This window comes from Hyla sarda, chromosome 11, assembly GCF_029499605.1.
Source record: "Hyla sarda isolate aHylSar1 chromosome 11, aHylSar1.hap1, whole genome shotgun sequence".
Taxonomy (NCBI): Eukaryota; Metazoa; Chordata; class Amphibia; order Anura; family Hylidae; genus Hyla; species Hyla sarda.
In genome coordinates, this window is record NC_079199.1 from 97,775,865 (window position 1) to 97,789,561 (window position 13,697).

Sequence of the window (13,697 nt, forward strand, 5' to 3'; positions counted from 1 at the left end):
GGGGATCTGAGAGAAGAGGTTCTAGCTTCATAGGCTTTGAGGCATCTAACTACACACAACTTAGGGTGTTGTAGAAAAGCTGGGTAGAAGACCGATTGGATATTAGTTTTTGTTCTACGAAAGATAGAAAAAACAACTCCTTGAGGAGTAAACGATCTATGAGATATGTCTAGAGCTCTAACATCAGAAACACGTTTAATAGAGATTAAGCATAAAAGGACCGTGAGTTTGTAGGATAATAATTTTAAAGGAAGACTATCATTATCTTCCCAAGAAGAAAAAAGATTAAGGATAATAGATACATCCCAAGTGGATCTATATTTGGGAAGTGGAGGTCTTTTGAATCGAATACCTCTTAAAAGTCTACAAATCAAAGGATGTCTTCCCACGGGAATAGAATCTATGACTTCGTGTTCGGAGGATATGGCAGATCTATAGAGATTAATGGTTCTGTAGGCCTTCTCTGCTTCAAATGCTTCAGATAAATAATTAATTATGTGGGGAATAGGTGCTTGAATGGGATCCAGGTGTCTCTGAGAGCACCAATGAACCCATAATCGCCAGGCCGATCTGTAAGCTTGCCTGGTACCTGGAGCCCAGGCTTCTGCCAAGATATCTCTAGCAGATTGTGAAATCTCGATATCAGAGGGGGATGGCCTGAAATGAGACATGCTATCAGTTGTAGGCCTCCCGATAGGATGAGAGGGTGAGGATTCCCTAAAGGGTCTTGAAGAGTTAGATTGGAAACCGGAATGAGTAGAGGAAAATCTATTAGTAGGGATAGCAACTGAGGGAACCAAGCTTGAGCAGGCCACCAAGGAACAATGAGAATCATCGTTGCTTGTTGGCTGATGGTTTGTGAAAGAACTCTCGGGATCATTGCAAAGGGAGGAAAAGCATAAAGAGTCTTTTGTGGCCAGATTTGGAGGAAAGCATCCACTCCTAGGGCTTCTGGATCTGGTCGCCAGCTGAAAAAGAGGGGTAATTGTTTGTTCAGGAGTGAAGCAAAAAGATTCATGTAAATTGGACCCCAAAGAGAGATAAGAAAAGAAAATATTGATGGATCTAACATCCAGTCGCTGTGGTCTGCTAGGAAATGGGAGTTCCAGTCCGCCACATCGTTGGATAGGCCAGGTAAGTATTCTGCCTTCACGACTATGTTTTTGGATAAACAGAAATTCCAAATCTCTGTAGTGATATCTGATAAAATTTTTGAGGTAGTGCCACCAAATTTGTTTATATATTGGACAGCTGATATATTGTCCATGCGAAGTAAGATACAACAATGCGATCTGAACTTTGCAAAGCTCCTGATGGCGAAGAAACCTGCTAATAGTTCCAGAGCATTGATGTGAAAGGATGTTTCCTTCTCTGACCATTTGCCTCCAGTGGAGAGATGGCCGCATCTGGCACCCCAGCCTGTCAGACTGGCATCGGATTCTATTATGATATCCGAGTTGCAATTGAAAATTGTCTTGCCATTCCAGAGCTGTATCTGGTGAAGCCACCATAACAGTTCTTCCTTGGCGTCTATGGAAAGGGGAACTTTGCCTGAATATGATAGACCTTCTCTGAGGTGTTGTATTTTCAGATGTTGTAAGGCCCTGTAATGTAAAGGGGCAGGAAATATGGCTTGAATTGAGGCCGATAATAGTCCCACAATGCGGGCGATAGATTTTAGAGAGATAGTCTGTTTGTTCAAAGTTGAACGTATTTCCTTCTGAATAAGTTGTATCTTTTTTAAAGGTAGACTTAGAGTAGTAGTTTGAGTATTTATGGTGAAGCCTAAGAATTCTACTTCCCTCGAGGGGGTCAATATTGACTTTTTCATGTTTATTGTAAAACCCAGATTGGTTAAAAGGGATAATGTCCATTGAAGATGGCGTCGGATCAGAATTAATGAACGAGCCATGATGAGGATGTCGTCTAGATATATTATCAGACGGACTCCTCTGCTTCTCAGAAGGGCAACAACGGGTTTCAGGATCTTGGTGAAACACCAAGGGGGGCTGAAGATAGTCCAAAGGGAAGGCAAGTGAATTGCCATTTTTGATTTTTCCAGATAAATTGTAGGAATGGTTGATGCAAAGGGTGAATGGGGACGGTAAGATATGCATCTTTTAAATCCACCTTCACTAACCAATCGTTTTGGACTAACAGATCTCCTAGGAGGTGAATGCCCTCCATTTTGAAGTGATGGTAAACAATAAAGTTGTTGAGATCGCGGAGATTGATCACAGGTCTGTGACCTCCGTCTTTTTTCTTCACCAAGAAGATGTTGCTGATGAAACCTGGGTTTTGAATAGGGACTGGAATAATAGCCTTTTTGGAGTAGAGATCTTTTATTTCCTGATTTATTAAGTTCTCGTCTTGGTGAGAGAAGAGAATTAGCCGAGGGAGGGAGGTTTGAATAGGAGGGGACATGAATTCTATCATGTAACCTGAAATTGTATTCAGTATCCATGAGTCTGAGGTTATTGATTCCCATGCTAGAGAAAAATGTCGGAGTTTTCCGCCTAGAGGAAGGAGGGAAGAAAACAGAGGGATGGGACTTACCTGAAGATGGTCTGGATCTCTGGTAACCTCTGGCTCCTCTGGATCTCCATGGTCGAGCTCTTGATGGGAAGAATGGTGTGGTGTGATAACAGTGGGTATTATATTGGGATCTATCTTGGTTAAATGAGCCTCTAGAAATTCCTCTTGAGGAGGATGCACGGCCGGAAAATCGGCTCCGTCCTTTTCCGGCCCTGCCAAAAACCCTACCAGGGAAGACTTTGCGCAAATTAGTCTGAGCCTTATCTAGGGAAGTAAATATTCCCACAAATTTTCCTATCTCTTTTAGGAAGTTTTCTCCAAAGAGGAGACCTTCAGTAGCAGAACCAAATTCTGAAGTGGCGAGATTAGCCAGTTGGGGGTCAAGATTAATCAGAATGGTTCTTCGCCTTTCGGCGGTCAAAGCTGCGTTGGCGTTACCTAACATACAAACAGTTCTTTGTAACCATCCTCTCATAACATCAGTATTTAAGGGCTGATTTGTTGAAACAGCCTCTTCAGTGATGTCCAGCATCTTAGTGAGTGGACCTAAAGTATCCAATAGTTTATCTTGGACACTTTTGAGAGATCTGTCTAAACCTTTTTTAGGATTTTTTCCTGTTTTAAGTAGATATTTTACTAGGACAGGGTCCAATTCAGGAGTGACTGCTGCTTTGTCAGGAAGACTAGGTCGAGGGCATTCTGCCCGCAATTTACTACGGGAGGTATTGTCCATGGATTTTTTGGCTTTGGCTGAAATATATTTACAGACTTGGGGATGGGGAGTCCACTCTGAAGATCTGGGGTGGGAAATAGCATCTGGCTCGAAATAGGGATTACCTACGCTATCTAGTATAGTCTGAGTGGTAACTAGGTCCGAAGACTGATCCATGGGTACCTCAAGTACCTCTCCTTCCTCAAACTCATTATCATTATCAATAGTAATATAATCGCCAGAATCATTGGAATCTGACTCTGATGACTCTGATATATTATATGAATCTGGTTTTGCCCTTTTTTGGGTATGTCTAGTCCGACTGCTATTTTGCTCCTCTCGGACAGAGGGTCTGGGCTGCATGGGTAATGCAGGTATCTCTGAACCACTGGGTTTAAGTGGTAATTCACACATGTCTTGACCAACCCTGACTTTTGATGACTTATGTTTTTGGGACTTACGGTCGTCTACGCAAAAGCGTTGCTTTTTTATTCTTTTACCAGAAATTTTGTGCCCTTTGGCAAGTTGAGCGGAACACTCTTCTGCTGACCAAAAATGGTCAGAGGGAGTAGAAAAACCTGAGAGTTTATTTTGGGCCATGGCAATGGCTATGGTATTAGAAATAGAGTCATTAAGATTAAGAATGGCTTTGTTAACAGAAATGTCTATCATGGCTTGTAAATGCTCATTTTGACTAGAGGTATCTTTGGAGATTGAAGGGTTAATATCCTGAGAGGAATTTTTATTCTCCATTTTATGGCTGTAGAAAAGAATAATAATAGTATAGGGTAAGTATAGATATAATTATATATAAATATATATCCTGAAGGGACCCTAAAGGGTTAACAATAAAAGTAACTACTACCTTGTTTAGTGAAAGATATTCTAATAGGTGGTGGTACAAGTGGTAAGCACAGGCTAATGAAAACTAATAGTATAGCTCTAATTAGGTGGTGGTACAAGCGGTGAACAAGCTCAGGTAATGAATCAATGAGAAGAGACACGTCTGACAGGATTCTCCTGACGAGCGCTGTGAGGAGAATCGCTAGAGCGCGAAACATTAAGATAAGCCGAAGTCTCGCGAGACCCGAGATTACAGGTTTATGGAGTATAAGGAAGTGCGGGCGGCCGAATAACTCCGCCGAGAGCAGAAGAAAGGTAGTGGTAATGATAATATATGAACGGAGTGAAGAGAGGGGGAAGGGATAAAGAAGGAAAGAAAGAAAGGACTGATAAGGGATTATAAGCATTGAATGTGTAGTACAAAGCCCGGTTGAAATAGGGGGGAGCTATACCCGGGAGAATTATAGAAATGCAGAAGCAATGGAATAAAATTAATTTGTAATGAATTTAATTAACAGAGCAAATAAACATATGCAAGTAATTAGCACAATAATAATGAATATACGTATCTTGTCCTGCGGAGCAGCGAGAAAGAAGGAAGATTATTGACTGGGCACACATTATATGGACTAGGTCCTATTATGATTGGCTAGTGGTCATTCATGTTTGGTTGTTCCTAAGTTTTTTCTCTTTCAATTCATTTAACTATCTCGCTGCTGGAGCAAATAAACGAGAAAGAGTTGCATATATTAGGAGCCTCCTGTCTTAATAAAATTTGCATTACGCCCATTGACTTTAATGGAAGTTACGCAAAGAGCTAATACTAATAGAGCTAATAAACTAATACTAGTTATACTAACGTTCTGTGAACACGTCACCCACATCTCATCTTCTTCTTGTTACAGTGTGGACAATAATAATCTACCAGACACGTCCTGCACCCAGTTGGCATCTGTAATAAGGGATAACCAGTCCCTGAAAATACTTGTCGTGTTCGGTAACCGTCTGTCTGGTCCTCACTTCAGTGACCTAATGGACGGTCTGTCCAGTCCAGACTGCATATTAAAGGAAATACGGTAATTATGTAAGACATGTGTACAGGGCTGAGACATGTGGGACGCAAGTTATATATGGATTTAATTCTAATATGACAGATCAGGCAACATGACGAAGCCTCTCCCAGTGGTTTATATCCCATGTATTATAGACGCACAGAATAATTCCTGTATGTGTAGGACAGCCATGACATTGTGTAAGGAAGATAAGTGTCTTCTGTGCCATAACTTGCGTCAAATACCAGAGCTGTAGCTAGCTACTTTTGCGTCCACCAGGACCATTTCCACTGCAGTGACTAATATCATCATACTGTTATTAAATAAAAAAACTATACAGAGAACAATAACACCACCATATAAGGGACAAATAATTGCACCTCACTACTATTTTGTGGCCAAACAACACATACAGAGGTATCGACACCTAACAACAAATTAACCCATAGGGGTTAAAAAAAAGTCCTCTTGGATATGTGTTGATAAATAATACTTAACTTTTAATGTGTATAAATAAAAGGTGAGAACAAACATTTAAAACCCCACCTCATATAGTGTCACTATTTAGCTGTTGGTCCCTACTATACACTAGTCAGTCTAAGCGCCACTGTTGGTCCCAATTTAGGGTATGTGCCACTATATCAGTCCACTATGAGAACGTCACTGCAATAGACTCCAATTAGAGATTTGGAGTGGACCTATAGTGGTAATAGCTTGTAGGCCAGGCCAGAATAAATTTAATTTATGGCCAGCCCACCATTGAAGCCTGTGATGATTGAGAACGTCAAACACTGTTCAAGGTAGAGTTAACCAACCGCGCTGTGCACCGCGGGTGTGGGTTGGACGGTGGTGCTTAGGTAGGAATTAGTTATTTAGGTTCATTCACTCTTTGGGACACAATGAGGTGCAAATTTAAAACAAAATGCTGTCACCCCGACATGTTTCGCCCCTCACAGGGCTTTATCAAGGAGACAACTGACAGCAATGAGTGTCTCAGTGCTTCTGAGCTATTTATTCCGTTTTGGGAGGGTCTAATGTGGACCTCACCAATCAGAAACCGTATACATATCTAACAATAAACATCCAGGAAGAGGATCGCGGCGGAGTGGGTTACCGGAGGCACCGGGGGGAGCCAAGGAAGGTATGTATCTATTTCTTTTTTTACTGCAGGCAGTATGGGGGACATTTTTTGTATTCTGGAGTTCTCCTTTAAGGACATGTGTTAGTTAGCTCAGCCGCTCACAGCTAGGCCCTCACAAAGATCCGCCGGCCAGCACCTCAGGGGATAGAAGCAGACATGCGTATCTGCGTGGCGCACATCTGCACGTCGGCTCCCAGCAAGGCCTGGGGGGAGGGGGGCGCCTTGGGGGGATGTCTTGTGGTGAAGTCTTGTTTGTCTCCTAGGCAGCAGTATTCTGGGCTGCACACTGCAGTGGCTGCCTCGAGCCTGGATGGGGGAAAAGGGGGGGGGAGCGGGTCTGCGCCCACTTTACAGAGCCCGCAGCTACGCCTGAGGTAAGTGCCTCAGTCGTCTCATGGCAGCTACGGCTCTGCAAATACATTATACAACATGGACCATCCAGATGTGTTTGAGACATAACTTATAGCTTCCTCAATCCCAATGCAGGACCCCCAACCTAGCATGTGCTATTTATAATACTGATGTCTTCTTATGTGGCAGAAGGACCTTTGGGCCTCTTAAAGGGGTACTCCGCTGCTAGACATCTTATCCCCTATCCAACGGATAGGGGATAAGATGTCTGATTGTGCGGGTCCCACTGCTGGAGCCCCCCACGATCTCCCGCAGCGCTCGGCGTTCTATACAAACTTAGGGTTCCTGCGGCAGTGGTCGTGACGTCTCTCGTGATGTCACACCACGCCCCATCCACTCATGTCTATGGGAGGGGGCGTGTCAGTCAACACGCTCCCTCCCATAGACATGAATGGAGGGGGCATGCCGAGACGTCACGATCACAGCTTCCGGTTCCGAGCGCTCTGAACATAATGCGACATAAAAGAGAGAAAGCACCTTGGCACCGCTGGAGTTCCTTAATTTAAATGCCCACTGCAACAGCTGTGAATATCCTGAACTCCTCATGTAAAGCTAAGGGTGGTGCTGCACGAACTGATATACAACATTGGCAATAACGTGTGGACAAGAATGAATCGGAGCACTCACCCAGTAGAAGTATGCAAAATCTTCAGGTTTTATTCAATATTGGAGCAGGTAACAGACACAGTGCAGGAGAGAGGATTGGCGTGGGGGTTGGGCAAACGGACCGTGTTCAGAATGTTCAGAACGCTAGAGCACCTGAGTACTCCTTTAACACACCTGGGCCCAATTGGAACTGCTACCTCTTCATATGACATCATCTGTAGCAAATTCATTAGCTTACACTCCCTTTGTAAAGTTACATTATATGATACCGGTATAATGTTCCCCCTATAGAACTAGCAGTGACCTCTAGTTATTGGGCTCCAATTTAACTCTTGGATCCAGTAATGGCCTCCTAACATGATGCTCCTCTAGGGCTACATTGCTTTCTGAGCTAGAGAACTTTCAGTATTTTTTCTGTATCCCCAATTGTGAGACTCTTTGTACTCTTCCATAGACACTCATCCTCTCTCTGTAGAGGCCATGCATGTTTCCCAGCACTGCACACTGTGCAGACTCCCTCCCCTGTTATGAGTCCTGACTAATTATCTGAGAGCATCAGGTTTTAGTAGCAACAGAAACTTTAAAGGGTTACTCCGCCCCTAGACATTTTATCCCTTATCCAAAGTATAGGGGATAAGCTGTATGATCACGGGGGGGGGGGGGGCCCACCACCACTGGGAACCCATGCGACCTTCCTGCTGCACTCGGCGTTCGATGCGAGTGAAGTGCCGGAGGCTTGTGATGTCACGGCCACTCCCGGTCATGATGTCACAGCCACGCCCCCTCAATGCAAGTCTATGGGAGGGGCGTGACAGCCATCACGACCCCTCCCATAGACTTAGATTGAGGAGGCATGGCCGTGACATTACGATCTGGCGTGGCTGTAACGTCACGAGCCTCCGCCTCGCTTTGACAGTCATCCGACACGGAGCGAAGTTCGCTCTGTGCTCCGGATGTGTGGGGTGCCGCACCCAAGATGGTACGACAGGACCCCCCGCGATCAGACATCTTATCCCCTATCCTTTGGATAGGGGATAAGATGTCTAGTGGCGGAGTACCCCTTTAAAGGAAATCTGTCTGCAGTGTCACCTGCACTAATCTGTCGGTACCGACAGGTAGTGCAGGTGACACTGATGACAACGATACTCACCTTGTCCCGGTCTGTGGCGGGGATCTCCTGTAATCTTCTCCAGTATCTTCACTCTGGGCACCGGCTTGGGGCATGGGCGGAGCTTACTGATGTAACCGCTGCTGTTCCCAGGACCCGGGACCCAGCAGAGAGCAGCAGTGGTGACATCACTAAGCTCCGCCCATGCCCCAAGCCGCTGCTGCTTTCTGCAGGGTCCCGGGAACAGCAGCGACTACATCATTAAGCTCCGCCCATGGTGGAGCATGGAGTGGGGAGTTGGGGGGCCGTTGACCCATCCCTGTCCTGAATCCCCCTGCAGTACCATCTACAAAGGGGCAGGAGCTCTTGGAAAGCTGTGTGTTCTTTCTCTAAAAACATGGACTATCTTCCTGGCGCTAACCATCTTAACTACTGTATATTGTTGTTAATTTGCCAATTTTAATGATATCCCATAAAGCATAAGTGGTATATAGCCATGTGTTTTTTTTATTTTATATATATATATATATATATATATATATATATATATATATATATATATATTTTTTTTTTTTTTTTTGTAGCATAAAAAAAATAATAATAATAATAATGACATACGACTATATGTAGTAAACGTGACCCGTATCTCTTCTTATTCCTACAGTTTGGCTGATAATCATCTATCAGACACGGCCTGCACCCTGTTGGCATCTGCAATAAGGAATAACCGGTCCTTGACCAAACTGTGCCTATCTGGTAACCGTCTGTCTGGTCCTCACTTCAATGACATGATGGAGGCTCTGTACAGTCCAGCCTGCAGGATAGTGGAATTACAGTGAGTAAAAGAGATGTACAGGACTGAGACATGTGGGGCACATATTCTACATAGATTTTATTCTATTTTTTGTCTATGAAATAAATACCTTAATATGGGACGTCTCTACTAAAGTATGACTGTCTTATATCACTTCTCTCTAATGGATGTTTCAGGAAAGCAGTTTTTATTAATATTCCAACCATATTTTTAGTCCAAAATATGGAAATATATCAATCATTAAGTCTATTCAAATGTGCATATAAAATATGTGCAAATCTTGAAGGGAATCTGTCAGTTCTATATCATGCTCTGTGATGCAGACATGAGCATATAGCTGATGGATGGATAAAACACACGATACCTGTCTGGTGGCTTGCAAAATTATAAAATCATGAGCGATAAGCTGGCCCAGCTATGGCGCGCAATGTTGGTGAATGGTGTGGACAAAGTAACTTACAGTTCGTGACGCCAGGGTACCGTTAACCTACATGGTCCGAGGTGGACAGAGCTTCTCCTGGGCCAGGCGCGGGGTAATGAATACACCAATGCAAGGTTACGGATAGCTATTTTTACTGAGGCAGGAGCAGTTGTTAAAGAACTCACAGCGCAGATTAGAGCAGAGGAGATGCAGAGTAACCATTGGGAGCCCTGTAGACATGTAGTGTTTTACACCCACTTGACTTAACTTGCTATTAGATACTGGAGACTTAAGACTTTAGACTTGATTTTAAGGTATCCTATGCTGACTAGGTTTCTGCTAATGTCCAATGTAAGCTACACCCCCAAGGTATGTACTAGCCCTTGGGATCCAGCTGCCTGGGCTTTCTACTGTATCTATCCCATACCTGCACTGTGTGGCCCGTCGACTCACCGGCTCCTGTGCCCACAGTTAGGAATTTCCAACTGGGGAACACTTGCAGAATGGCGTGGTCGTTCCCTTGTAGATTTTCTTTGGGCTTCCCTTGAATCACCTCACACTCCTGCTGACTCCTCTCCACACTACAGCTCACACTGAGCTTTGCACTCAGGCTCTCCAAACTCCTAATTGAATAACTCCTCCCTCCACACTATAAATGGGCGAGCTAGGGGGTCTCCCATTGGGCAATCAGGTTTACTCTTCCTCGATCAGTTTACTCTGCCTTGATCTCTTAAGGGTACAGTACATAATTAAATACATAACATAACATGACAATATCACACAATATAATGAAGGGAAAAAATAAAACAGTGGGCCCAGTAAACAGTCAGTAAGTGTGTCCAAGGCAATCTTTAGCCCACAGGACAGCCTTTGGTGCTGGGACACCACACATGTTTTTCTGGAGGATCTGTGCTGAGCTGCAGCATGCACTCCTCCTCTTGTCGGGTATAATGGGGGCCTGGCTCCCAGGTGTAAAAGTACATCAGGGGTCAGGAAGGGGAAAGACTCCTAACAGAAAGACCTATCAAAGGAACATTGGGCACCTCACTACTTCCCCCCCAGGCGGATATTGAGAGCTATTTTGGCCTTTCTGCTTCGGCCACCACTGTACCTGCTGAGAAGGTCTAGTGAGATGGCTGCCTGACCGAGATGTCCTCCTCTGCTCCTTAAGCAACTCAATATGTGGAAGGTAGCTTCCACACAGCCTGACGTGCCTAAACACTCTCTCCTGTGGCCAAGCGGAGCGCACACTAAAGTGGCATGTTAATTTTAATAGAAAGGGCTGCCTAAAACCTAAGTGCCAGGAAGAAATTATCACGTCATGATAAACTGTGCCTGGCATTTGTAGAGTCCTTTGTAAGGTGTCATTGCCATATTACATCTGAAGAAGAGGCACTGTTAGTCTCAAAACGTGTTATGCTATGGCTTTTCGAATGCAAATAAAGTACAACCATTCCAGTGGTTTGCGTTGACTTTCTGGGAATTTTCTGCTTCTTCTCTGATGTTCAGGTATTATTGTATTCATAGTCACCAGGTCAGGAAAACAGTCAGAAAAATTTGTACAGATTTCATTACTTTACTGACTAATACAAAGCCACTAATACTAAGGATTCTGTTTCTGTTGTAGCATGCACAGCAATGAATTGTCTGAGGAGGAGAAGGAAGCCTTAAGAACGCTGGGAAGACACAAACCACATATGAACATAACTACCTGAACAATCCAGATTCCTTCCTGAGATGAGCAGATACAGGGACTTTGATGCTTTTTCAGGGACCAATATTAACATATTTTTCCCGTGCATTATGGGTAATATTGCTCATGTACAAAGGATGAGGAAACATGATATTAGGAATGTTCTTTCTTAGCCAATGATATGTCCAGTAAGTCTCCATAATGGGCCAAAAAAAACAGAACATTTTTGATTATTTTCTTCTCACCACATACAGGACCAATTGTACTTTGTAATGGCGTCCTCTAGCTTACCATAACATGTGTAGTGAAGCCAAGATAATATTTGTGGGGTAAACTTGGGCATCACAAATCCTGTTATGTAGCGAAAGCTTTCACCAGACAGGATTACAGTGAAAGGTGCCGCTAGTATATAGATATGATGGAATCGGGCCATTCACAGTAGGTAATGGTCACCTACCTTCTGCCCCCTTCCCTAATGAGTGCCGTGTAATATAAGAAAGGTTAGGGATGAATTCTTATAAATAGGCATAAAAGTTTCTCTAAAGAATGCTCTACTGTCTCCGACCATTAAACACATAAAAATTGGGGTGCGGCCATGACACATGACTGCTGTCATGGCCTTGGAATGGATTGCCATCTAGATGGTATAACTACAACGTTGGCTGAATTATTAGAAATGTGCCAAAAACAGTGTTTTGATTTTAATGTATATGAAATAACACTAAGTACACTTTGTTTTACAAGATAAACTTTGTAAAACTAATGTTGTGTAAATGACCCATTGGTCAAATTTAAGGATTTACTCTTTTAGACAGAGTGGACAAGTTCCTGGTGGTGTCCAGTCATACAGGCATTGGGTGCCCAAGCAGAGGTATGTTCTTCCATAGATCGCTGCTTGTTAGTTATGGATCTTTTTTTATTCACTTTCACTTTAGATCTGTCCATAGTTTCTCTATTGGGTTTATGTCTAGGCTGTTGCCTGGCCAAGGTCACGCATCGCTACTTGTTAGTTCTGGATCTTTTTTTCGTTTCACTTTCACTTTAGATCTGCCCATCATTTCTCTATTGGGTTTATGTCTAGGCTGTTGCCTGGCCAAGGTCACACATCGCTACTTGTTAGTTCCGGTTCTTTTTTTCGTTTCACTTTCACTTTAGACCTGCCCATAATTTCTCTATTGGGTTTATGACTGGGCTGTTGCCTGGCCAAAGTCACATGCCAATGCCATGGTCCTCAAGAAAACTTGTCACTTTATGGGGCATTGTCAGGCATGAAGATGAAGTCTCTTGTCACTGTAAATCCCTTTTCAGTGCACCACCCTACAGCTGAGGGATCAGTCATTGCTCTTTGTTGGACTTGTATGGCTTCTGCATAATGTAGGCCCTTCCTGTCCTGAAGATGACGCTCTACCCCAGTGGTCTCAAACTGTTTCTCTCAAGATGTTGCAAAGCTTCATCTCCCAACATGCCCGGACAACCAACAGCTGCTCTATACCATGACCCAAGTAGGGCACTTGACTCGCTGGACCATGCAGTCTTTTCCATTTTGTCATCTGACACATTTGGGGGCATTTATCATTGTCTTCAGAGCTGTTTTTTGTATGTAGACTTGTCTCTATTTGGGCGCACCACAGGCTATTCTACACCAGCCCAGACTTAGCGTAGCTTTTTGGTGTATGTGAAGAGTGACATTTCAGAAAATGGGTATCCTCCACAAAATGTATCAAATGCCATGCGACCATTTAATAAATTTGGCACGTCACGCATGAAAAAAAAAAAACTACATTGCCCTTTCTGTTCAGAACACCAGGTGATGCCTTTATCACTAACCTAAACATCAAGCATTATCTAAACAACTAACCAAAAAATAGGCAAAGATGCATTTTTCAATCATTTTTCGTTAACCAAATTAAATAACTCCCAATGATATTCTATGTTTTTCACTTCTTCCCAGTCTTCTGTTGACCAGTTTTCACACTGTTTGTTCCAGTCGTGTCTTTTTTACTTCATTTGTTTAGTGAGTTTCTGTTTCTCCAAAGGTCTGTAGACCAGGATCCAGAAGTCTTTGTCAAAGATTTTAAAGGGGTATTCCGGGATTTAAAAAAAAAATTGTATACATTTTTTTTTATTATATGCTACAGGTTCTGTAAAAGTAGTGTAGTTTATTATATAGTGTCTGTATCTGTGTTTGATGGTGGTCTCACAATTCTTCTGTGATTTTTTGGCCCCAAGGTTTATTTTTAACAGCATACAAAATGAGTGTCGTTGTAACACTCACGTTTCAGAAGACAGGAACACCGGTGGATGTGGATCCGCTGGACCTGTGTGGCAGATGACTCGGAACGTACCAGGGAGCGGAGTCTA

At 43.4% G+C, this 13,697-nt stretch overlaps 1 protein-coding gene across 4 annotated transcripts in view; it reads left to right on the plus strand.

Moving 5' to 3' along the window:
- Positions 1 to 13,113, plus strand: part of LOC130294857 (NACHT, LRR and PYD domains-containing protein 3-like) — a 72,999-nt gene extending 59,886 nt beyond the window's left edge. For all 4 annotated transcript variants that reach the window (XM_056544948.1, XM_056544951.1, XM_056544947.1 and 1 more), the window contains 3 exons: positions 4,996 to 5,166; positions 9,073 to 9,243; positions 11,271 to 13,113. In XM_056544948.1, the coding sequence (XP_056400923.1) occupies positions 4,996 to 5,166; positions 9,073 to 9,243; positions 11,271 to 11,358 (430 nt within the window). In that variant the 3' untranslated portion in view covers positions 11,359 to 13,113. The remainder of the gene's footprint in view (positions 1 to 4,995; positions 5,167 to 9,072; positions 9,244 to 11,270) is intronic.
- Positions 13,114 to 13,697: the final 584 nt, after the last annotated feature.